Genomic DNA, 24,216 nt, shown 5'->3' with positions numbered 1-24,216 from the left:
TCATAATACGTAGAATGTTCGAATATTGTTCCGACAAACTTTCAATTTCTGTTTCTCTTAATGTCTACTAACAAACCTTTAAGTTTGTTGGTTCACTGTTAGAACACACTGTCAACCAATTCTGGAACCGATAGAAATTTATTTTAAGCAAAAATAGGAGTAAGAATAAAAAATATACTTCTTACTCCACCAGTTGGACATAAAAAAAAGAAGGAAAACACACTTATTCAGATATACAAGTGATCAAGAAATAACAGGTGTTCTGAGCTTTGTAGCATGTTATGTATTGGACGAAATATAACGAAATTTGGCCACCATACACATTATAGTATGCGGTTCCGATTTATCAAAAAAAAAAATAGTACCAAAAAACGCCGATAGGCGAAATCTTGGAGCTGCGATCGAAAACTTTATTATGTAATTGGCTTATACGGGTACTTTGTGACATGACATTCAAGATAAAATGATGTGTTGTGGGAATTTAAGCCATCCTGCGATGTCACTACGTGAAGGCGCCTTATTAGTCAAGCTGCTGTATCAGCGGGATGAAAATACCAGTGTTGCTCTTCGTGAATACAGGTGGTTAAAACAGTTACGTAGAGGACCGATGACCATAACTAACTTACGAAGAATGGTTGAAAGATTTGTAACAACAGGAATTCTTAATGTGCCGAGAATTTAAGATCGAGGTAGTAAAGATATTAAGCTGGAACAAGTTGAAGAAGTTACAACTGCCGTTATGGGTCAGGTGATGGCTAAGAAGCAGGGTACCAGAGTGCACGTTCAATATCAGGACAGACAGATATACCGTTCTCGATGGTGCAGAAGATATTGCGTAAGATCCTGAAATTTTATCCGCATAAGATAAAATAGTCACCCATTAACTGATGACTCTCGCAATTATTGCAATTTTTGGTTGTGAGGCAATTCTGGTTCACTTGAAAGGCGTTGTGTATCAAGGACATGTTCTTGACATTTCTACTTTAAAAGATCAAATAGCGTTAAATAACAAACGAATAAATACCGATATATACTGCGATCCTTCATCGAAAACTTCGTGTACCGCGTGCAGTTATTGGAACATCAAGTTGGTTGTCAGTTTGAGCCAAATTTGTTAATAGCTATAATAAAAGTTTTTCATTGGTATTTCGTGTGTTGCTATTTACTGTTTTTATTGGCAGTTATGTATTCTTTTTCCATACATATGCGCATGCAGTGCCAGGATTTCTCCTATCGGCGTGTTTTGGTACTATTTTTTTCTTGATAAATCGAAACCGCACACTTTAATGTGTATGGTAGCCAAATTTTGTTATTTTATCCATAACATAAATCACTGCAAGATTCCGAACACCATCTGTTATTTCCTGATCACCCTGTATATTATTATATTTTTAATATTTCAATTAATCACAATTAACTGCTTAGACATAATTACAATATAAGCAAAGATATAATTGTATAAGATATATTGTATTACTTAGATATAATTACAATATATTTTTATAAGTGAATAAAAAATGGCATTTTAATCAAGAATTCGAGTATAAATAAGCAACCTACTGCCTGATCCACCAGTTGGACCTGAAAAAGAAAATAATTATCATTTATATATGTATTACTTTCAGGAGCTTCATTTTCAAAGATAAATTATACTACTTATTTAAAAAAAAATGCTTAAATATAATCATAATATGAACTTGGTTTCTATTAGTAGATATCTTTATTGTTAAAATAATGCTTCTTATTCGTCTACAGTGTTCTTTTGCTAAATAACTCAGATTAGTTAGAAATTAAATATAAAAAAGAAAAGAAGTAAACTTACCTCCCCTCCAGTTAATTCTACCTAGATAAAAAAAAAATTAAAAACAGATTTTAATAGTTTTATTTAAAGAAAAATAATTTATACTAATAATAAAAATGTGCAGGCGTATGTCTGTGTGAGAGAGAGAGACAGAGAGGGAAAGAACCGACGTTAGGATGTGCACCTTGGATGAGTAATGTTTTTGAAATTTTAATTAATTAAACTCCGAATAAATTTAAAGTTAATTAATCAAAAATTTTAGTCTTTTTCCTAGTTTCTTACAAAACTATCGTTGTATTATTGCACAAAAATTAATTTTGCATCGTTTCAAAGTTAAAAAAATTTTTTTTGATGATATCAGCTTAATAGACATGCGAATTTTTCCTTAATTTTAGTAAATTTTTAAAAACCTTTTCCTTCTAAATTCCAACATTAGCTTACGTTGCTGCCCTGAAATTCAAGCCGCTTACATTGCTTCATAAAAAATACTTAATAGTGTAATTTTCTTCCATAGCTGGAAACTAATGAAGAAGCATTCTGTTTTATATCTGTGTAGTTTACAATTCCTTGAAATTTAGAAAATAGATGAACCCCATATTTATGTTTTTGATAACATTTATTATGTTATCAAAACAGTTGGTAGCTAAAGAAACTTAAAATATAATATAATTAAACAACTAATTTGAAAATAAATTTTTCAAAATATTTTAAAGAGATTATTAATCAAGACCGTATAAGTGAACATAATATTGAAATGTCCTTGAGAGCACTTTCAAAATTGAAGGAAATTGCAGATTTTGTTTTCTTGAAAATAGCATCTAAAATCAATAGTTAGATAACTATTGATTTTAGTTTACTGAGATAATTATTAATTAATTAGTTATATTAATTCATTAATAGTTAGATAACTATTAATGAATTAATATCCAACATAACTATTAATTAACTGAGATAACTCCCTTGACATCAGAATCTTAGTTATAACTATAATTTCATTTGCATCAGAAACACTCAACTACAAGTTTTATTTAAATTCACTAAACAAAGGTCATTCAATTAAACTTGACCAACTTTTGAGCTCACGAAAGAGAAATTAAACCGAATGTCTAATTCAGTGTGAACCTGAATGCATCATTCCCTTAAACCGTTCGATATAAACTCAACCAACATCTACAGTTCGTCAGTACAGTACTTGATTGAATGAATATCTCATTCTAGTAAGTGGGCAAAACATTCATTTCATACAATTACAAAACCCATTTTATTTGTACATAAAATTCGACCAACTGCCTATATACTTTATGTTAGATAACATATGTTAGGCTGAAGTTTTGCCTCGTTTAGATAATCCATGCAATTACTTTTACAATTGATTTTTCTAATGAGAACGATTATGAAACAATATTATTCTGCTTAATTTAATAAAAAGAAATAATTTTAGAATAACGAAGAAAAAATAATTTAAGAAGTAACATACCTCCTCCCATGCCGCTACTCATATCTAAAAAATAATATAACAAATTTAAAGTTTATAATTTGTTTCAAATAGACTTTAAAAAATTGTTTTTAATATAGGGTTTTAGAAAGTAATATTTCCGTGGAATTAATTGCAAAATTTTTCAGTATCATTTCTTAATTTTTTCACAAATTCATCCTAAATACAAAACACGTGATTATCAGTCAAATTACATTTATAAGTTGATTTGATAAAATATCAAAAAGAAAATGGAAATGTTATTTCTTTAACTCTCTGATATGCTTCCCCAATATGGCGAATTTTATATTTGGCTTCGAATTGAAGATAAATGGTCATAAATTTGAAACTCTTCTTGTTGATTTTGTTGCTCCAACATTGATCAGAATTTAGTTTCGCTGTGTAACAAAGGAACTCGGTTATAAATTTCGGAACAATCCTTTTCTGTTTGGGTGATGGAAAAATATTTTTATTTACTTAAATATTGTATTAACATAAAGCAAAAGCTTTCCAGTTTAGAAATTTAACAAACGAATTATTCAAATTCTTGTTGATAATAAAGAAATATACATTTCCTGATTCCTGATCTAATAAAAATAAAATATGTTTCCACTCAAAAGTTAATTATTAGTATTCAACTCTTAAAACACAGTGAATTTTGCAATTTTTTTATGATTAAAAGCTTTAAAATTAATGTAAAATCCTTCTAGGTTAACAGATTATTTATTCTATTGTTCAGAAACTGAAGAAAATATAGAAAACTTACTGTACAAAGTTTAAAAAAAACTGTATGTGCATCAGATTATTATTCATGAGAAGATTTTAACAAAATTTAGAATTTGATAAAATAGTGTTTAAGAAGTGATATAGCATTAAAAAGAGAACTGTGTAAATATTGAGAAAAAAAACAATACAACTTCCCAAAGGTTGATTAACTTATGATTTGCACTTTATAAGCTAACTCTACCGGCAATTAAAAATCTTAAGCAGGAATAAAAAGTTTCCACAAGAAAAGGCTTTACTGATAGAACTAAACGTGAATGATTAAAAAAATTCGGTTATTATAGAGAACTCTTCTCAGGTTTCTTTACAAACTAATGAAGCTGTGCGGTTTAGTGATCTACAGCAACTACAATTTTGTGAGTAACAGCAACTACATCTTAGAGATTTAAAGTAATTTAGTAATATTTCAAATGCAACATAGCGGTAAAAGATAGTTAATAATTCAAATATCTGCAGTATGAACTGCATGCAATGTGATTTTAGATGAAATCTACAATACGACTAACAAATCACGCTTGGATCCATCAACATAAGTTATTCTTTCGTATTTGCGCGTCTGATACCCAGTGTAATAGGAATACAAAAATAGTTTTATATCAGATAAAAATTAGATTATCTTTTGATCTTTCATTGCCTACGTTTGATCAGGATTTTATTTATTTTTTAATACTAGGAAATTAATCTGCAACAAGTTTTTTAAAACGAAAAATATATAAAGCAGAGTTATACTAATAAATAGTCAAAATAATTGGAATAAGAAAGGTTGTATTTACCCTTTCCATTATTAGATCCATCTAAAAAGTGAAAAAATAACATTGTTGACAATTTTATTTATTTGATAAAAATTGCATTAAAAATAATTGAGCAGAAAAGATATTAGTATCATCATAGTGCTTTTGATATCTTTGTTAGTAATCCAAAAGATATCAAGTGGGACGAGAAAATCTATTAATCTTGTCAAAAACTTTTAAATCAGGTACATTTTTGAATAATTAATGAACTCACATGCATTACTCTTTTAATTAGAAAAACATAAAAAATGAAAAGCCAATAATATGTCAATGTTTGCTAAACTCTATCATGTTAAAGAAATCCATTACACAAGTATTAAAATAATCTTTTATGTATTAAATTTTTGGCAGCATTATAGACGTTTTGTTTGAAGATTAAGGTATGAACTATTATTATAAATACACATTCTTATTTTAGAAATTAATAAATTTAAAAAAATAATATGAAAAGCGATTATTATTTTTAGATAATTTGCTGTATAAACGTACAAGAAATCAACTTTAGAAGGAAAAATCAGCAAGTAAATTAATACTTACTCTGTGCATCGGTCTGACAGACTGCAAAGGAACGACAAAAATACATGAAACAATTTCAATTCAAAAATTAGCAAATTTTGATAAAAGTTATCTATTTATTATTTCAATAATAAAATAATAATTTCTTATGAGAAACATTAATATATAGTTTCAACTCGAAGTTTAAATACAAATAACAGATTGACATGTCCCACAGTTATGATACATTTTAAGAGCCCAGTTGATTAATTATTAAATTAACGATTACTATTGAAGCATATTAAACAAACTGTCTTTTGTTTTTGAAATTTAGATTACCAAAGATATCACCAAGATTGTTTAATTGGAATTGAATTATAATTCAATTATATTACTTTTATTATTATATATCTATATATTTTAACGTTAATTAAATAATAATCAATATTAAAACATATAATTAATATTACAAATAGAAAATTATTTTTATTTTTCTCAATAATTTATTTGATTAATGAAAGAAGGATTTTCAAAACAGTTTATAATGTATTATTAATTTATTTATTTATCTAATAACAATTTTATAATTCATTATTCATAATACTGAAAAAATGTTAACAATTATTTCTGAAATGTATTGCTAGATGGCGCCACAGGTTTGAAATTCTTTAACTTATAACCCAGATTTTTTAAAAAAAACATTAATACTTTGTATTCTCATTTCAAGCACACAGTTGAATAGAATAACAGAATTCTATTGCATCAGAGATGCAGAAAAAAAAAAGATTTCAAAATAGTATTTTTACAAACATGAAGCAAGGCGAGGGAAATAAAACCGAGTAAAAAAAACTGAAAAATAAATTTTTCAATCTATGAATCTCACCTCTAGTACACGCTGTATAGTAATGAGAATTATTGTATTAAAAAGATTTTGGATTGAATATTATTTATATATATTAGAATTGAATATTTTAATTATATCTAGATTTCAGATTACTTCTTCGAAAATGTGGCACACATTTTAAAAATTTTTTGTAGATTAACCAATGATATAAGTAAATTTATTATTGATTGACTTCGTTTGCATCAGATGTTACGCTTAAATAAGGTGCAATTAATTATAAAGTTTAATTAACCATTTAAGAAAAAGAACATCTAAATTTGATTTAGGCAGAAATTTTAAATAAGAAAAAAACTCCTATTTCGTATAAAATAAAATAGCAGCTACAACGGCAAAATAATGATATGAGTGATTTCTGATCAAATTAATGACCCATTGAAAAAGAGGATGATAAATGGAAGCAAACCAATTGAAATTCCAATAATATTCCTCATATCAATAGCACAAACTTCATGTGAGAAATAATCAGATAAATAATATTATTTAGCAGAGAGTTTAATGTTTTGTTTAAAAGCCTTACATAAGATCAAATCGCCAGTGAAAGGGAACTATTTTATTGCTTAAATTACAGTTAATTATGTCAGCAGCAAGCCATTTCTAGTTAGGTAACATTGAAATTATTTGTCAATCTGAATCCAGAAGTTCGAGAAGAGTTGTTTCGAAACGCATACCATATTCAGGACAGAGAAAATAAATTTAAAGTTCATTATATCACTTGCATATACAATTTTAAATAGAAAACTCATATAAAAATTAAAATCTTCCAGCAATAAATATGCAAAGTATGTTATTAAATACTAATACTATTGTCGGAGATCGTAAATAAAAAGTTCTAAAATTAAATTTAAATAAAAAATCATTTTTTTAATGTTTTTAATCAAGAAATATTGAAACAAATTGATGAAAATTTTAACCTTCTTTGAATTTTAATATTAGTTTTCGAATTAGGTGTCTAAGGAAATTTTTTATTGAAACTTTTAATTTTGATAAGAATTAAATTATAGAAATAAATTGGTTTGCATATTATGTGTAAATGAATCCCTGTCAGTTAAAGTGCTGAACTACCACCTCTAATCTAGTGCTATAAATTCTATAATTACATATTAAAATATCAAACATAACACTTACCACATTCATCGTTATCACCTGAAGGAAAAAAATGCAATCAGTTATGCATTTTACATATTTTAAAAAAAATTGCTTTGTTTCAATATCATCTGTAAAAATATTACTACTTACTATCTGCTCCTAAATCTAAGTCAAGTCCTAGAAAAATAATTCAATTAATTTAGTTATTGAATCCAATTAATCATTTTTAATTGGTTTGCTTATTGTTCTTTATAAATTTCATACTTAGGGAATCTGCGAATACTTAGCATTCTGGCAATACGCAGATAAACCAATATCATTGAGTGGTATCGTTATTAGGGATTATATCTTATCCTTTATTATTGCTTTACCGAATTATTTCATTATCAATTTCTAATTCTATTTTTTTTACCATCAAATCCTAATAATTCTTTTTTTATTATAAAATTGGAAATAGTAAAAATGGATATTACATACCTATATCTTTTCCTAGATCACCTAATGAAGAAAACAATTTTTTTATGTAATTTCATATTTCTAAGATCTTTTAAATACAGAATTTTTACAATGATATGTTTCAAACCGTCAATTAAAATATATACCAAACCTAATAAAAATAAGAGTCAGATATATGGTACAAAACTTACCGATGCTTTCAACTGTTGTCTCTAAAAATGAATATGAAATTGAAAATGAATATATATTTTACTTTATGACTTTTGTTTGTTTTAAAAAAATAAATTTCAATCTCTATTAATACCAAAGTTCAAAATTCAGAACATATTTTTGTGCCCCAAATAGTAGAAACCTCTCATAAATTTGCATATGTAACTGTAAAAAACCTCTTAGTTTATATAACTGTTGTGTTATTTTATTTTTAAAATAATAAATGATATTTCTGTAGCCATTCTACGCTTGATCTGCACAGAAAACTAACTTTTATTGCGGTGGATCCTAGCACAGCCCACCTCTTGGCGTATTTTTGAATTCTCGCCAAGCGAGTGGCGATAACGTCGCCAATGTGGCAACCTAGACGGGGTTTTTTTTATTTATTTTTAATTTATTTATTTTATATTATATTTATTTTATACTAGCCGCCTTTGGCGACCAGCCGGTTCACCAATCTTAATGTTCCTTAAAATTTTAATAATTAAATATTTTATGCAATTCCAACTTTAATAGATTCTTCAGCAAAATATTTTAAAACTTCAAATTTTGATAGTCATATAATTCACTCATAATATTATAAAGGCCTTCAGTCATAACGTGATATGTATCTCTCTAATATTCTGTTACCCCTCGTAGAATTTATGCTTTAAATTAAAGTGTAAATGATTAATCTGCAATTAATATAATAATATTTTTTACTGAAACAAAGCATTTTTTTAATAATATGATTACTGATAATAGAGTCACTGAGCGTTTAAACTTTATGGGCACTAAAGAATATCTTTCTTAATTTATGTAATATCTCAAGAATTTGTCAACAAAATTTTCTCAGATTCATCATGAACAGATCTATGTTTAATTTTAAATGCATCAAACACTAAGAAAATAAAATGAATCGTTTAAAATAATCGGTCTAAAACAGGTTTAAAAAAACTATTTAAAAAACGATGTACTTAAAACTATAAGCACATATAAAAAATATATAACTAACATAAATACAATTTACTTACAAAAGCGTGCAACTAACCTAAAAATAATTTAAATCATCCGTTGATAGTGGTTGTCATGACAACAATCAGAACAATGCGCATGCGTGAATTTTCTTCGCCAGTTAAGTAACGCAAATGCGTGAATTTTTCTACGCCAGTTGGGGTAACGCTATGCAGATTATACATTTTTAATTTCCTTTATTCTGTGTTATTTTAATTCAAAAGTACTTTAGAATGAATCTGAAACATAGATTAATTAACAATGTTTAATTTTAAATGCATAAAACATTAAGAAAATAAACAGAATCGTTTGAAATAATCCGCCGAAAAATGTTAACCCTAGCCTCATTACTGTTGGGAGAAAAAAAATCTGTAGCCTTACTCATTTGGCGGTGGGGAAAATGGAAGATTATTTTGGCGGAAAAGTTGGCGGTGGGGAAAATGGAAGATTTTTTTGGCGGAAAAGTTGGCGGTGGGGAAAATGGAAGAATTTTTTGGCGTGAAAGTTAGTTTTTAATTAATAATTAAAATTCTAATTAAAAATTTGAAAAAATAACCCCCAGGTGCACATTTTCGGCCTCCTTGGTATACACGTGCCAAATTTGGTAGCTGTAGGTTGAATGGTCTGGCCTGTAGAGCGCCAACACACATTGAGCTTTATTATAAGTATAGATTATATTTATTTTATATTATATTTATATTATTTTACATTATATATTTTATTTTATTTATTTTTTATTCTTATTTTTATTTATTTATTATATTTATTATTATTTCTAGCCTTCAAGTATCGTTTTTAATTGAAAAATAATAATAACAAATATTCAATTAGTAGTCAACTTGGCGAGATTTCAAATAAGTCGCCAAGAGGTGGGCCCATCTAGGATTTTACCCTTTTATTGAATTTTCGAACGTAATAATCACGTATTAACTTTTGTAAGGTACAAGTGAATGCAAATATAAGACAACAATATGAAATTATTATAATTCATTGAAAACCATACATTGCCAACGGAAAATTAATCTGAATTTAAATGAAATTTCTTCTTTAGTTTAGAAAAAAAACAAGAATAGTTTAAAATTTATAAGGATGTATTTTTATTTGTAAAAATAATTATGTTCAAGAAATAAAGAGAAAAAAATTAATATGGTCTATAATTATTAAAAATGGACAATAAAACATTATAATGGTTTTAAATAGAGAAGTTAATGGATACGGGCCGCGTTATCAAAATCAAACATTCCGTAAAAAATAGCTGGTTAGTATCAGTACAAATTATGAATTTTCCCTCAATTGATTTCGTACTCAAAGCGCAGTGCATTTTAGGATTGTTTGGAAATAATTTAGATAAATATATGTATGAAAGTATTAATGTCTAGTGTAAAAAAGATACGTTGTGGTGAATTTCGGTTACAAACTTATACATAAAATAAAAATTATTTCGAAGAATTTGCACATTATTGTTTACACTTATATGTATAAATAAAAATTAATCTTTTTCTAAACTATTTCTTTCATGAATCGAAGCACATATAATTATTTCAAAAATGTAAAATATATACTAATTTTTGTGTAGCTTAGTTTGATGCCGAATAATAAGGTTAAGGGGACAGAGGACTTTGAACTAAGTAAAAATGGGAGAAAACATACAATTTTATTTTTATCACTTCATCATCAAAATACATGTTTATATTCACCTAAAATAGTGTTGCAAAATGTATTGTTCAATAAAATAAATATTTCAAGGGTTAAGAGGAAAAAAAAGTACATTTTAAATACTTTCCTCAAAATGATATTTTAATTAGATTTAATTATCTTTGAATCGTTCCTGGTGTCTTAATTTAAGGAGAAATGAAATCAAATTGATAATAAAAGATTCTGGTGAAACATTAAAAGAAAATGGGGTATGTATTTTATGTTTCGAGTTTTTTTAGGTAGCAAAAAGTCAATTTTAGTTCAGAAAACATAAAAAAAAAACTATGAATATTCAGTAAGTGTACATAAAAATATTTCTAAAACATTTGCATTTAATTGGAATTACAAAATCATACGCAGTTTGGTCCAAATAAATTTACATTGGAAAATAAGAAAAAATAATAATAGAAAAAAAAATTGAAATGCCATGATTATTTTGAAATTTTTAAAAATTATATATCTTTAAAAAATTTTTGCAAATATTATATTTAGTTTTAAAATGTTTTTTAAGTAATTTGACGTATTTATATTTTAATACATTTGCATAAAAAATTTCATAATCTTAACTGAATAATTCTGAAAAGTGTCTAATAGAATCCACTGCCCCGTTAAGAATTATATAATCATCTTAATAACTGCAGACAAATGGAAGTAAGCAGTAAAAATTTCCTGATCAAAACTAAACTAATAATATAGTTTTCAACCAGGAAAGTGTTGAAGTGTCTAAGATTTTTTTCGATCATTAAAAAATATGTTTTGGTGGATCCTCCCAGTGATATAAGCTATATATCACTGACATATATAAGCCATGAATGAACATGGCTAATATACGCCAGTGTCTACCAGATAATAAATACTAGATGCTAAATAATAAATGCTGATACGTGCACTGGGTAATTAATGTCGTAGCTATCGTGGCACGAAGGCTCATGTTATTAGAGATTTAGCTTGTTCTTCAAAGTAAACAAAACTTTAAAAATATACCCGAAATCGTCACAATAAATAACAAAAAAATTAATCTTACGATAATAATTTTGATGTATGTACAGTGGCTAAACAAATTGAGAGTACACCTTACTTTTATTTGATAAATCTGACTTTCAATATAAATAACACATTACCGGAAAGTGCAGACATGTTTTTATTTTTACATCTAACAAATGGTTTAATTTAAAGTAAAAATAAAGAAAAATCAACGAAAAACTTCTAAATTGAAAAGTTTCAGAAGCATTTTAAATAAACATACGAAGAATTGTGCCTCAAAAAATTGAGAATACACCAATGAAATTCTTGTAATATTTCACAAAGAAAGAACGTTTCTGTATTTAGTTATATGTCTTTTAGCTTTTATAATGGCCTCTAAACGTCGTGGTACCGATTCGACCCATTTTTGATGGTATCTGATGATATTTTACCCCATTCTTTTTGCACCACTTGTTTTAAATAGGTTTTGTTTCTAATTTTGTGTTTTTGAATCACCTTTTCGAGTATGGCCCACGAATGTTCAATGGTATTGATGTCGGGGTACTGTGATGGTGTGTGTAATTACAATGAAAAAGACACCATATTTTGACGTTATGTGCATTCTGTTTGGGGTCGGTGACCTACTGGAAAATGGAATTTCCATCTAAACCCAAATTTTTAGCACTTTCCTTTAGATTGCTGCGAAGTACATCCAAGTAAACCATATCGTTTATAATGCCATCTATAGAAATTAAATTTCCTACCCCGTATGAAACCATGCAACATCAAATCATGAGGGAGTCATCATCATGTTTAATTGTAGGACGTAAATATTTTGGATCCAAAGCAGTATTAGGCTTTCTCCATACAGTACGATGTCAACTGTGTACCAATTGTCTGCGGCTGTCACTGACAAAAATGTTGAGTTTTCTTTCATTACTAAATATAGCTTTCTTCCAAAGGTTATTGGTCTTCAATAGATGAGTTTTTGCAAACTTCAAATGCTTTTTCTGAATTTGCAAGCTAATGAACGGTTTCTCTCCAACAATGCGACTTTTATATCCAGCTTGTCTAATGGCATTTCGCACAGTTTCGGCACTTACACTTCTGCCAATGATTTGAAAAGTTCCTGCAGCAAGTTGGAAGAACCATATGGTCGCAGCAATCGAAAGGAAAGTGCTAAAAATTCGGGTTTAAATGGAAATTCCCTTTTCCAGTAGGACAACGACCCCAAACAGAATGCACATAACATCAAAATATGGTGTCTTTTTCATTGTAATTACACACACCATCACAGTACCCCGACATCAATACCATTGAATATTCATGGGCCATACTCGAAAAAGTGGTTCAAAAACACAAAATTAGAAACAAAACCCATTTAAAACAAGTGGTGCAAGAAGATTGGGGTAAAATATCTCCAGATACCACCAAAAATGGGTTGAATCGGTACCACGACGTTTAGAGGCCATTATAAAAGCCAAAAGACATATAACTAAATACAGAAACGTTCTTTCTTTGTGAAATATTACAAGAATTTCATTGGTGTATTCTCAATTTTTTGAGGCACAATTCTTCGTATGTTTATTTAAAATGCTTCGGAAACTTTTCAATTTGGAAGTTTTTCGTTGATTTTTCTTTATTTTTACTCTAAATGAAACCATTTGTTATGTGTAAAAATAAAAACATGTTTGCACTTCCCGGTAATGTGTTATTTATATTGATAGTCAGATTTATCAAGTAAAAGTAAGGTGTCCTCTCAATTTTTTGAGCCACTGTATACTGTATGGATAAAAAAGTTTTAAAAAGTTGAGGTGGAAGAAAATATTACTGGTTTGGAAAACATAGTAAATGGAAAAAATTACCTGAAGCTTATTTTTCAGTTTATTTCTATTTTTGCAATTTAGCATTTGTTATATTTTCCATTTTTAGTTTTCGACTGTAATATCTCGGAATAAAAATCAATATATTTAGGAAACATCGTTAATTAAATTCAACCATTTTTGGCTTCTAACAAAGGAAGTTTATGCACTTTTGAGGGATAAATTTGAACACATTACATAAACATTTGTGAAAAATCTTTTTGTTGCCAAGAGTGAAATTTCAGAAATTTGTAACCTGAAATATCCCATTTCAAGACGTAAAGTTCAGTCAACTAAACCATTCTCAGAAATATCTAACACAAAATACAGTTTTCCATAATTTTATACATTTATTCAATAAATTATTTAAGTGATTATATTGTGTTTTTTGAAAACGATTTTTTTTTTATTTTAAATGAAAAATCTTGCGAATAGTGGTGAAGACGTATTTATATTAATTTTTATGTGAGAATATTATTTAAAATTACTACTACATACTAGAATTTGCGATCGCTAATTCTATCTAATAGTACACTTCATAAATTACTTACTCCATAAATCTCTTATATCATCTGTAAAATAATAAATAAAAATACAACATATCCATCACGAACTTTATTTCAACATTTTTATTTTACAAAAATTGATACAGGATAATACATGAAGTAATACGTGATAATGATCAAAAGCGTCAATAAAATCAATTATTATAAAAGATTAAATATGAAAATTATGAAATATTTTTTGGGGGGGATAACTATTCTACAATAAGACATTTTCAAATCCTTAATATTACTTAAAACTAGTGACTAAATAAACAATATTTTTATTGCCAATATATTTAACTAAATATTAGAGATGAAAAAGAATTATAAATTAAAATAAATATGGTCAAAAATTGTATAAGGATACATTCCTTGTATACACATTTTCACGTACATGATAATATTTAGTATACAAATTAGGAAAATCATCAGTTACTTAATCACGAAAATAACCCTTAATCACGGGATTAATTTTCTATCTCCAGATTTATATTATCTTTTTAGTTGCTTATTATGACTACTTCTACCTTTAAAATTACAAGAAAAATTAAAAAATTTCAAAATTTGAATTATATTGAAGCTATTTTGGCAATTTTATGATCTGGCAACATAAATAAAAAAATTTAGTTTAGGAACCTTAATTCAAAGTTCAAACATTTTTTACATTTTGCACATCTTTGAAGCAATGATTTAATACATAAATAAGTTTAAATACATTAATCTTCAATCTATTTATGCATTTTTTTCAATATAAAAGTGTTTTAACGCAGAAACAATGTTTAGAGGTTTGAAGTTTATATCTATGATTTAAATAATGTTAAGTAAAAAATAATTGATCTTTTAGAGAATTAAAAATGAAGCACAAAACTGGATTTGATTCACTTGAAAGAATGCTTAAGATTCTCTAAAGTAGTACAAAGAAAGAGATCATAGAAAAAATTATGATCTCTTCAAGTATATTAAAGTAATCTCTTCATTTTTAACCTTTCAGATAAAATTAATATGCGATATTTCTACAAGGCTATCCGGTAGTCATAATGCTTTAGAATTTGAAAATATCGTAACATTGCCTTTTCTGCTATTGAGAAAAGACTGACTCTAGGTTTGATACAGCCAATATAGTATAGTTTCTTCTTTTTTCAATGGAACGTAGCTTTAAAAATACATATGTTCTTTAATATGCATCTTGATCAAAGTATTTTATGTCTAATTTTCATAAAATTCGACTGTTAATGAAACCATGGCAAATGTTGTTTACCTAATGTATAGACATATACTTTTCTGTAACATGATTTGATATGCAAAAATTAAGATTTATTACATTTTTAAAATTTCGGCTCTGATGCAGATAATGTGCTTAAAATCCAGCAGTTTAATTTAAACAAAAATTTAAGAAAAAATTAGAAAAAGAAAACAAAATATCAGTACTAAAATAAGGAAACAAAATAAAATCTATATTAAAAATTATTTTTATTCAAGTCTCTAATTCAGGAGTAATTTCAAACATAGACTTACTCAGATAGGCATTGATCAAAACTAAAAAAGAGAAATAATGTAAGAATTATGTATATAAACATAGTTTTTAGCAATAATTTGATTGATAAATCACATATAAATTTTATCGCTAGAAATAATTTTATTTTTAGAAATAAATTCAATTTAAGCCAACTAACATAAAATTTCGCCAAACGATTAATATCATAGTGTTTCCCTTATAAATTAAGTTTTCTTTCGGCATTAAACCCCATTTTGGCTCAATTTGAATTAGAAAAAATATAATATGAATTAAATTTCTTCAATAGAAAATAAAATAAAAAACCCCGGGTTTCAATTTTCTCTTTTAAAAGACATAATGCAGAATTTCATCTAGACCAATTAATACAAATAAAATTACTTGCAACTAAATGTCATTATGAAGTTTTTCATGTGCAAACGATATAGCTATTTATAGTCATTTATATTCCAAAATTATTTTTATAATTTTGGAATATAAATGACTATCAAATAATTTTTCAAATAATTTTTTTTTGTTTCGTTTTAAAATAATTACCCGTAGCAAAAGGGACAATAATTCTTTTATTTGTCAGTTGCGATTAGCAGGAGTATAATATTCTATAATGATTAATTCATAAATTATTCATGTTTAAAAACTGCTAATATCCAGATATTTAATCTCATTCTTTTGATAAAAAAATAAAACTTTTTTCTTGCCTTTTCTATACTTATTATTATAAATCCATCAAATTTTCTTGTGATTAATTTAACCATTTTCAGTTGGAAAATTGTATTCGTTTTATTCCAAAATTGATGCATATCACTCAACATCCAAATAAAAAAAATTGCAAATATTTTGTTATTTTTGTGTTTTGCAGAATAAGCTTATAAATAAGTTCAAGTGAAAGAATGATAATACTGACCCAAAAATAGAAATTGCAAAAAAAAAAATGTTTATAGAGAAATACAATCCAAATTTTCATTTTTCGTGTAACTCGTCCAAAAATGTATTAATTATAAGAGTATGTTTTACAAAAGATCCACTATCGATTTAATGTATTTGTACACTGATCGGATGTAGTTACATTATTAGAGAAGTCATAATGTACAAAAATATGTTATAATCGTATAAAAATGTATGATCAGAAACACTACATAAGTAGAGCATATGCAGATGTTGAAAATACATACGGATTGAAAACTCTTTATTTGGCATTACTTTACAATTGTACCTCATAACATTTTGCAAACATATCTACAATCAAAATATGTGATCGGTAAGTTCTGATTTCCACAATTTCAGTATTCGTAAAAAGTAGAATTTTCTACTTATGCAGTTGGAAATTTATATAAGTGCTGAATTTCTAGAATAAATCCTCTAAATATTATGTTGGCATTTACGATTTATTTGATTTTGCTTGCTTTTGTGTTAAACTTCTTACATTTAATTTCCTATCTACCTACAACTGAAAAAAAGAAGGGTATTCACCTATGATTGTTTTAATTGATAAATAAAACTCTACAAAAGTGAATTTGAGTTAAATTTTAATTAATGTACAAACTTTTTTTTATTTTGCTCGAAAAATATCAAGAAAAATCATTTTCCCTTTGTTTTTTTTAACAGTTGTAAAATGAAGCTATTAAAAAAATTAATAGTGTTTATAAAAAAAAACTATATCTATTTATTAGGGTGAATAGTGACTAAAAACAACTTTGCTTGCTTCATTTCATATTTAAAATATCATTTATTTGCAATAGATTAAGAAAAAGTTATACCAAATGGAGCATTGTGTTCTCAACTAAAAGGCTGTTTATGACATATTTTAGAAATGACTTTCAAATAAATTATTTTACACTTAGGCCATCTGGTAATTCATATAATATATTTTGATGTAACTTTATAATAACAAAAAAAATATGGAATCGATATGAAATATTTTCTACCTACCTTGGTTAGTTTTCAAAGCATCTAAATAAAAAAATATATATATAAATAATAAAACTGCATTGTTTTTATTTTATTTTGGAAAATAAAAAAATCAAACTATTGATTATTGAGGTTTGCTTTAGTTTTGAAAAACTGTCCTGTTCATCATGATTCCGAAAGAATGCAAATTATTATTTTTAGAAATATTAGTTAGAATTAATTTATTAGGATGAAAGCAAAAGTGTAATATACTAATTTTCATATTAAGATGGAAATAAATATTTTTCACTCGATTAAATATATTAGGAGGAAAGCAAATGTTAAGCACGCTATTAATTATATTAGGATGAAAGCAAAATGTTTAGAACGCTTTTAATCATGTTAGGATGGGAAAAAAAATGTTTAGTACACAGTTATATATTAAAATTATATAAATATCTAGTACGCTATTAATCATATTAGGAGACAAGCAAATGTTAAGCACACTATTAATTACATTAGGATGAAAGCAAAATGTTTAGTATGCTGTTAATCATATTAGGATGAAAACAAAATGTTTAGCACACTGTTAATCATTTTAGGATGAAGGTAAGATGTTTAGCTCACTATTAATCAGATTAGGATGAAAGCAAAATGTTTAGCATGCTCTTAATCATATTAGGATGAAGGCAAAATTTTAGCATGCTGTTAATCCTATTATAATGAAGGCAAAATGTTTAGCATACTATTTATCATATTAGAATGAAAGAAAAATGTTTAGCATGCTGTTAATCATACTATGATGAAGGCAAAATGTTTAGCCTAATGTTAATCATATTACGATGAAAACAAAAGGTTTAGCACTCTGTTAATTATATTAGGATGAAAGTAAAATGTTTAGCACATTGTTAATTATATTAGAATGAAAGCAAAATGTTTAGCATGTTGTTAATCATATCAGGATGAAAACAAAATGTTTAGCACACTGTTAATCATTTTAGGATGAAGGTAAGATGTTTAGCTCACTATTAATCAGATTAGGATGAAAGCAAAATGTTTAGCATGCTCTTAATCATATTAGGATGAAGGCAAAATGTTTAGCATGCTGTTAATCCTATTATGATGAAGGCAAAATGTTTAGTATAATGTTAATCATATTTCGATGAAAACAAAAGGTTTAGCACACTGTTAATTATATTAGGATGAAAGTAAAATGTTTAGCACATTGTTAATTATATTAGGATGAAAGCAAAATGTTTAGCATGTTGTTAATCATATCAGGATGAAAACAAAATGTTTAGCACACTGTTAATCATTTTAGGATGAAGGTAAGATGTTTAGCTCACTATTAATCAGATTAGGATGAAAGCAAAATGTTTAGCATGCTCTTAATCATATTAGGATGAAGGCAAAATGTTTAGCACGCTATTAATCATATTAGGATGAAAGCAAAATGTTTAGCATGATGTTAATCCTATTATGATGAAGGCAAAATGTTTAGTATGTTGTTAATCATATTAGGATGAAAACAAAATGTTTAGCACACTGTTAATCATATTAGGATGAAGACAAAATGTTTAGCACACAGTCATATTAGAATTAAAGCAAATGTTTATCACACTGTTAATTATGTTAGGATGAAAGCAAAATGTTTAACACACAATCATATTAGAATTAAAGCAATTGTTTAGCACTTTATTAATCATATTATTATTAAGAGAAAAGTGAATAATTTCTTAAACAGTCAGGATATAAAGAGGTAAGGTTTGTGGAGAAAAACGGGTATTTATAACACATACAATCACTAATTAAAAAAATATTATTGTCACTGATATCAAAACAAGTTTTAGGAATGAAAATTAAAGTTATTAAAACAGCTATTAATAATCTAAGAGTTCTCGAATATGATCGGATAATACACACATGTCTAATAAATAAAATTAGTTTGGTTAACACGTTGTTGCATTATGTTTCGAAATAGCTGTAAATACAATATAAAGCTACAAAATTCCTATGGAAGCAATAATTAGTTTCCAAATATCTATAAATGCAATAATAAGTTCCGGAAGGCTGTGAATGCAGTAATAAGTTACGAAATGGTTCTAGATTCAGTAATAAGTTACGAAATCCATATTCTATTCTATAATTCTATTTTTAAAATCTGTAACAAAATTATACTATAATAAATATATGTCTATAAAAATATAAAATATAAAAAATATTTTTCATGATGAGGATAGAATATTTTTAAATAAAAAATGAGGAATATTTTTCATTATAAAGAAAGAATATTTTTGAATCAAATATAAAGAATATTTTTCATGTTAAATATAATAAGCATGCCAAAGGTACTATGATAATAAAAAAAAATATCTATTGAAAATTTACTTTGTTATTAAATATTGATCATACTAATGGAAGAAAAAATAATCATTTTCCTTTATTTTTCTTTATTTCTTATAATAATGACAACTCAACATACTGTTGAAAACAACTTTTCAGAAAATATTATGAACTTCATTTAAAAATAAATGAAATTTATTCATTTGTGTCTTCGGATGCTTCTCATTGTTTATTTTTAATTATGGAACTTTGTAAATCATGCGCTAGGTATAAACGAAAACAACGCAACCACTGTTCAATCTGCAAAAAGAAAAAGAAAAAAAGATACCCGACGATTTTTACTTAATAAATGATTAATTCCTTGCACAATTTAATTTTTAAAATTTTGTCACAAGATGGCGCTGCTAAAATGCTGATCATGAAAGCTGAAAAGCAAGAGCAGGAGGAAGTATGAGCTTCTAGTTTCAAATGCTCATTATAACTTTCGCTTTATAAATTCCTAAGCTATCATCTAAAAAAACACCTCTTTGCGTAAATTTACAATTCAAAAGCTTATCGATTCTATAATACTGGTTAGATTGTTGCATTATTTATCTGTAATTTCCATTATCTTTTAAAGTTAATTTATTATTATATACTCGATATATTGTTCATTATATCCTCCATAAAAAGTGTTAATAAAAATGAAATAAATTTTAAAAATATTTTTGTTTTATATGCAAAATAATAGCTTGCAGTTTGCAAAATATATAATTTTCGTTTAACGTCAATGAGAATTCGCATGGTAATTATTATTATTATAACACTTCTTTGAGAAGCTTTGACCTTTTCATTTTGATCTAAGAAACGCATTCGAGTTTTTCAATCAATCAGAGCTTTTTGGTTTTGAGTTATCGGGTTTAGAAACATGCAATTAAATTTTTTTCAAACTCAATGATGTCTTTAAAATTAATATTTTTTTATGCGTCTCTAAAGATGTATCGATTAACATAATCCTTCTATGAAAGCTTTATCATTTCCTATATTTTCGAAAAAATAAACGAAGACGTAAAGTAATGTTTCGAAAAAGAGTGTTTTTTATTTTTTTAAATCAAATTCATTACCTTCTACAACATTATCTAGAATATTTCTAAAAAATTATATAAATGAATATCCATACCAATAATCTTCGTTCTGAAGTCTGTAAAAAAATTAATTATATAAATTAAGATTATTAAATAATTTATTTTGAATATTTATATGAACACATCAATATGCAAACAAATATTAATGTAAGCATGTTAATGATAGCACATTCAATATTTTGTATTATATTTTTATTTTTGGAACTATTTTTCCTCTAAACAACATTTGAAGCCATCTGATGTTGTTAAGTAACGATTTTTAAGTTAACCGATAGTCCTTAAATATTAATTATTTATATATCTCAGCTGCATAAAAGTACTTATATCCATCATAATTATTAATTCAATCATATAAAATAACTGAGCGTATAAAAAAACTCTATAAAAATTAATTTTTGGAACTTAATAATAATATCCTATCGGCAAACAATATTTATATATTCCTTTCTTAGAAAGAAAAATTTATAACAAAAGGTAAATGATAAAATAATTTTTTTCCACCTTTATATAAAGTTTATTTAAACAGTAAAGAACTGAGAAACACTACAGAGTGAGCCACAATTCTGTAACTTGAAAGTATTCAATCGAATTTTTCTTTCGCCAAATTTATGTGGCATTCAAACAATAATATACACCAAATTTACGTGCCTGTAAATTTTCCAGTATAATCAAGACTCGAATTCACAACTCTAAAATATTAAATCTCCCATTTCGCTTCCAAGTAAGGTGCAACTTTCTTCTATTTTACTCTTTATTACTCTTATTACAAAGGATATTTATTCATTATGAGTAAAGGTCTTTCTAGTTATAAAAGACTAACAGACTGTACAAAGAAATTAGCAATTTCACTGTTATTAAATAATTTTCTAAACCGATTTCTCAGCTACCATTTTATCATCAAATCAAAACAAAAATATCATGGACTAATGTTTTTCAATTTAAAATCAAAATATATTTTGATTTACAATCGTTTTATGTCATAAATCAATACCACTTCCACCTATTTCATCCAAAAAGTGAAATGTTTTGCTGCATGTAATTTTCGACTTGCGACATTTTGATAAAATAGTGATATCATAATATTTGAAGTAATTAAATTTGGTGATAAAATTGAACGAATAATAAAAAAATCTTAATATCGCAGAAGAAAATAATTCTTACATCAGAAAAATTTTAAAAAAGAGAATGTTTGCTATCCCTTTCCTTTTGTCTGCTTTATTTCAATTAACTCACTCACTTGTTCATTAGATTCTTTAAACTTATATGTTTCCGATTATGATAAATTACTTTAATAATTTCAGAACTTAAATGAGAATCTGTTAATCATCAGGGCTTAATATTATTCTGTTAATTATCTAAGTTTTATTAAATTTTAATTTCGTACGTGTAATGCTACCTGGATGAGAGTTTTTTTTTATTTTTAATTATTTTTCCTACAAAATTCCATTATTTTGATACATTAATTTATAAAATATCTTTTGAAAATTAAAAAAAAATTATAAAGATTTAAAAAATAAGAGTTTCGTATGCACGATCTCTTGCAAGAATACCATATACTGAAAAATGTAATACATAAATTAAAAACGGAAAATTAAAAAAAAAATCTTAAAAACACAAAGCTTTGTGATGAAATTCAGGAAAAATTAAATCGGAATTTATGGTATAATAAAAAAATACTAAACATTAATTTTAAAATATATATATATATATATATAATATTAACACAATTTGTCAGATTATTACTATCAGCCTCTCTTGTTTTAAAATTTTTTGGTTAAATTCCCATATTTCATTTAAAGGTGATAGTACACGAATAAAAGTAATCTCTCAAAATAGCCTTTATTTTTATTACTTTTATTGCATTTAGTCTATCATCCAAAATCATATTATTATTGTTTTTTTTTGCTACAGAAAAAAGTAAATAGGTTAAATTTTCTACAAAGTACTGCTTTGATTTTAATAACTGCAATATAATTTAGAAGAGGCTTTGTCCTGACAATCAAATGGCACACGTTCTTACTTCTTCTGAAACTCTTTAAATTAATATTCAAATAGGAACATGAAAATTTACATTTTCAGTATTAATACTTTTTAAAATCATAATTATACTTCTTACCTTGAATTACTTTTTGCAAATCTGCAAAAAAAACAAAAAAAAAAAAAAAAAAAAAAAAAAACGTAAAAATAGTAAGTTTTTTTCCCCCCATATTTAAAAAAAATTGCAAAGATTTATGTACAAACATTGCAATTATTACGCGTAAAAATGATAGCAAAACTTATTCTTAAAATTTTAAACTCATCCATTGAACTATTACTTATCTTAACACATCTTATATAAATTTAAAAATATTATTACATTTCAAACCAACAATTGAACTTTTCTAGCATTATGCTATTCACAGGGAAACTATCTTATTTATTCTGGAGGTAAATTTTTTTCATTAAGAATACAAAGATTATAAATGTGCTTATCTAATTTATAAATGTCTAAAAGATATTTACATTTGGTATTTAATATATATCTAAAAAAATCTCATTTAAGAATACTTACATGGATTATCTGCAAAAATATTTAAACATTAGTACATAATCTAATAATATTTCCAAAATTAATGAATTTTTAGTTAATATATTTATTTTCCAATTAGTCAGAAATAAACATCCTACATATAAATTAACGTTAAAAATGATTTTAACTATTTTTAATTTTTTTAATAACACTTTATTTTTAAGAAAATTAGGAAATCCTCCTCAATGAAAATCGTCTGAATGTAGATATTAAGAAAAAAGAATTTTCGGCTAAATAAAATTTTTATTTAAATTAAAATATTTGAGGAATATAATGCTTTCATTACAAAACAGTACAAAAATATGTGCATATTAAAAGAAATTATTTTTTTTACGAATCAAAATTTATTTGGGATACTCCAATCTGCACACACTTAATTGAATTTGCAGAAAAAAACACCTCCAAATTAACCTAGTGTTAGTTTTTAAAAAATAGAAATGTATAAAAAATAGATACATAATACATAAAATTATAAAAATTATAACAAAATTTCTCATACTCAGAATTATACATTTTAAAACTTTTGTTGCATTTGAACGTAATACAAAAAATATTAGTGAATTCATTGTTAAATTTGAAAACAACACGTTTTGATAAAAATAAAAATAAATGTATTTTTATGATTCTGACCCTTTTTGATTGAATTTTTCAAAATTAACTACACATCTGTCAGCAGTATATAAACAGATAACTGTGATCATCACAGTTGTCAACAGATAATT

General features: G+C 25.9%; 1 protein-coding gene across 1 annotated transcript in view; it reads right to left on the bottom strand.

Moving 5' to 3' along the window:
* Nucleotides 1-24,216, bottom strand: part of LOC129971915 (PE-PGRS family protein PE_PGRS33-like) — a 122,642-nt gene that overhangs the window by 81,979 nt on the left and 16,447 nt on the right. Inside the window, exons 3-17 of the mRNA XM_056085893.1 lie at nucleotides 23,477-23,485; nucleotides 23,042-23,062; nucleotides 20,961-20,981; nucleotides 17,501-17,521; nucleotides 15,574-15,594; nucleotides 14,065-14,085; nucleotides 7,982-8,002; nucleotides 7,812-7,832; nucleotides 7,485-7,511; nucleotides 7,374-7,391; nucleotides 5,387-5,407; nucleotides 4,832-4,852; nucleotides 3,279-3,302; nucleotides 1,823-1,843; nucleotides 1,561-1,581 (exon numbers count right to left, since the gene is read on the bottom strand). Of these exons, the coding sequence (XP_055941868.1) occupies nucleotides 1,561-1,581; nucleotides 1,823-1,843; nucleotides 3,279-3,302; nucleotides 4,832-4,852; nucleotides 5,387-5,407; nucleotides 7,374-7,391; nucleotides 7,485-7,511; nucleotides 7,812-7,832; nucleotides 7,982-8,002; nucleotides 14,065-14,085; nucleotides 15,574-15,594; nucleotides 17,501-17,521; nucleotides 20,961-20,981; nucleotides 23,042-23,062; nucleotides 23,477-23,485 (309 nt within the window). The remainder of the gene's footprint in view (nucleotides 1-1,560; nucleotides 1,582-1,822; nucleotides 1,844-3,278; nucleotides 3,303-4,831; nucleotides 4,853-5,386; nucleotides 5,408-7,373; nucleotides 7,392-7,484; nucleotides 7,512-7,811; nucleotides 7,833-7,981; nucleotides 8,003-14,064; nucleotides 14,086-15,573; nucleotides 15,595-17,500; nucleotides 17,522-20,960; nucleotides 20,982-23,041; nucleotides 23,063-23,476; nucleotides 23,486-24,216) is intronic.

The sequence above is a fragment of the Argiope bruennichi genome, chromosome 6 (assembly GCF_947563725.1).
Source record: "Argiope bruennichi chromosome 6, qqArgBrue1.1, whole genome shotgun sequence".
Classification (NCBI taxonomy): Eukaryota; Metazoa; Arthropoda; class Arachnida; order Araneae; family Araneidae; genus Argiope; species Argiope bruennichi.
This window is presented reverse-complemented; position numbering and strand designations above follow the sequence as displayed.